The sequence below is a fragment of the Merops nubicus genome, unplaced genomic scaffold (genome assembly GCF_000691845.1).
Source record: "Merops nubicus isolate BGI_N331 unplaced genomic scaffold, ASM69184v1 scaffold375, whole genome shotgun sequence".
In the NCBI taxonomy this organism is placed as follows: domain Eukaryota; kingdom Metazoa; phylum Chordata; class Aves; order Coraciiformes; family Meropidae; genus Merops; species Merops nubicus.
This window is the reverse complement of record NW_008608717.1, coordinates 17,134-19,809: the sequence shown is the minus strand read 5'-3', so window position 1 is coordinate 19,809 and position 2,676 is coordinate 17,134. Positions and strand designations below refer to the sequence as shown.

The window sequence follows — 2,676 nt, the reverse complement described above, 5'->3', positions numbered from 1 at the left end:
TGCTGAACATTCTCCTTGCCCAGCAGGAAGAGATCCAGCTCTATGCTGGACCATTAACTTCAGAATGATGCACATATACATTGCTGTCACCATTGGCCAAAGAGAGGACAAGAACAAGGCCAAAGGAGAGAGATGGCTACAGGAAATCTAAGTTTTGGTGCTAGCCAGTTCTGTTCTGTTGACAGACCTGGAAGACGTTCAGAAGAGGCTGGTGTTCATCCTCTTGTCCTGAGACTGGAGGAGATGGAGGAGCTGAGGCTGACAGGAAGGCAGAGACAGGCCAGTAGGGATCTGGGGGCAGCACGTTACAGATTACATTCTCCTGAGCAGTGAAGCAGTGGCTCTTGAGTTGCTTACAGGCACTTCCAGCATATGTCATGTGGCCACCATCAGGGCTTCTGGGGTATCCCAGCCACTGATGGAACATCTCAAGGCACAACAAGGTTGGCTGAGTGCAGCTGATCAACCAGTACTTCTCAGAGGCTGAGCCCTCTTGTAATTCATGATTGGTCTGTGGGCTATAGCGTCTAGAAGCACATTTGTTCACCTCCATTAACCCTGTATTGAATCCCATAGCCTGGCTTTAAAAGTGATGCCTTCCTGGTAGACACATTGTTGATATAAAAACCCTCTTTCCTAAAACCACCTGACGTGTAAATTTGTCTAAATATGTTTGATCTGAAAAATCAATTTTGCTTTAATTCTGGAGAGGATGCATTGTTCAGTCCCAAACACAAGAAACTTAACTTTTCCAGGGTGAGGCTGTTCCCTCACCCTGTGACTCCAGGAGCTGAAGGTGCTAGAACAAAATTTTAAAATAAAACTGTTATTTTAGAAACCTTTTAAACCTGAGGAGATGTGAAAAGGAGCCTTAAATTGCTAACTGTGGAGGTCTTTGTCTTTAGAAGCCAGGTAGGAAAAGGAGCAAGCCACAAGGAATAGCACCAGTTTGCTAAGCTTCTCCTCAAAAGCCATTGTGCTGTACCTCAGGGGAGCTCAGTGTTCATGGATTACCAAAGATTTGATGCTATCTGGCTCCTCTTCTGTAAGCAGCACGTCTGCAAGAGTAACCTGTATTCCCTCCCCAGCAGCAAGTGATGGTTAGCCCTAACTGATGTCCTTCTTATGGTCTGTGTTTTAAGTTTCTTCACTTCAAGTGTTTTAATACAGAGCACTATTTGCCAGCTCTTTGTCACGCAGAGTGGTGTAGGGTGGTCACCTGATGGGGATGAACCCTAATGGGGTGACCACCATGCATTAGAACCAGCCTTGCTCGGGAAGGGAGAACAGAAGCAAGCCCTTCATCTCCCCTCCTTGTAGCACATCAACAGCAGACTGTGCATTATGCTCTGACCTCTCCCAGCCTCTCTGTTATGGAGATGGTAGTGCCAGAGCAATCCAAGACTCAGGCATTAAACAGTACTGAGAAACCACTTAGAGATGGATTAGATTGCTTCCTACCTGTGGGTTTAATGTTGCTTAAAGATGTATTCAGTTCAGGGTGGTAATTACAGCACTCATCTCTCCAGTGTCAGGTTTTTATATTCATCTTCCTTTAAGCAGACACAATCTCTCCAAGCTGTTGTGAGGATCTAATTAATCAAACACTAGCCAGCACAAAAACTAAGTGAGAGGATGGAAATTTTATAAAAACAAAGCCAAGCCTTTGCATCTCTTTGTTGCTGCATTTATTCACTGCATTTGCTGCTTGTTCCCCATTGAATGGGAGGCAGCAGTGTGAGAGGTAGTGTTATAAACCAGGCAATATTTCTCATCATTTGTGTTTTATTTGATTGGCTCAAAGGAGAAAGACTTCTCTTTTTTGAAGAAAGCAAAACTTCAATTTATAAAAGGACTGAGGAAAAGTTTCCTTTTAATGTTTTCAGTGATTTAGCCACAGAAGTTTGGCCTGGCTTTTGAGCACAGAAAGTAACTTCTCTTGGATTTTCAAGATCCTCTCTCCCCTCTCACTTCTCCCTCTCCTCTTTCTCTCTCCTCCTTTTAGTTGGAAGAGTGAGGGATAAAAGAGAGGCAAGCATCTTAATAAATCAATGCATGAAGAAGTCAGAAAATTTTATAGCATTTTGGAGAAAATGTTTGGGTTTAGTTTTTCCATCTGGAATTTTTCATGGGCAATTCTTCCCTTCTTCCTTCTTCCTTTCCAGCACTGTATTGGCAGGGCGGTGATGTAGCCACTTGAAAAACATGTTAATAGGAAGTGGAAATGGATAATGACCTGAACTTGGGGCAGCATGTGAATGATGGCGAGACAGATGGCTTTGTTACAGCCTGTGTCTGGACAAGGGACACGGCGGGGCCTGTGATGTGGTTTTATCTTCACTGCATGAAAGCTAACAACGCTTTGGTGGAACTGCGGTGTGCTGAGTTCTCAACATTGCTTTGAGATTTCCAGATTGAAGGAGAGGTGGTGCACCTCCTGGAGCTCATTGACGTGTGCAGGGCCATTTTTAAAAGACATAATTTTTTAATGTCTTTCAATTCAGCCCATGGTGGTGGTGTTTTGCTGCTTACTTTCTTCTGCTGGTTCCACTATTTTCCCACTGTCCTGGTAGTGGTGGCTGGTCTATTCTCTACTCCTTTTCTCTCTCTCTCTCTCTCCTTTCCTCTAGATTAATGAGCTCAACAAACGCATGTCCGCAATCGAACGCATGCTGA

The 2,676-nt window shown here is 44.1% G+C and overlaps 1 protein-coding gene across 1 annotated transcript in view; it reads left to right on the top strand.

Moving 5' to 3' along the window:
• Nucleotides 1-2,676, top strand: part of MLPH (melanophilin) — a 27,944-nt gene that overhangs the window by 13,892 nt on the left and 11,376 nt on the right. Inside the window, 1 exon segment of the mRNA XM_008940311.1 lies at nt 2,631-2,676. This exon segment is cut by the window's right edge and continues 20 nt beyond it. Coding sequence (XP_008938559.1) covers nt 2,631-2,676 — 46 coding nt within the window.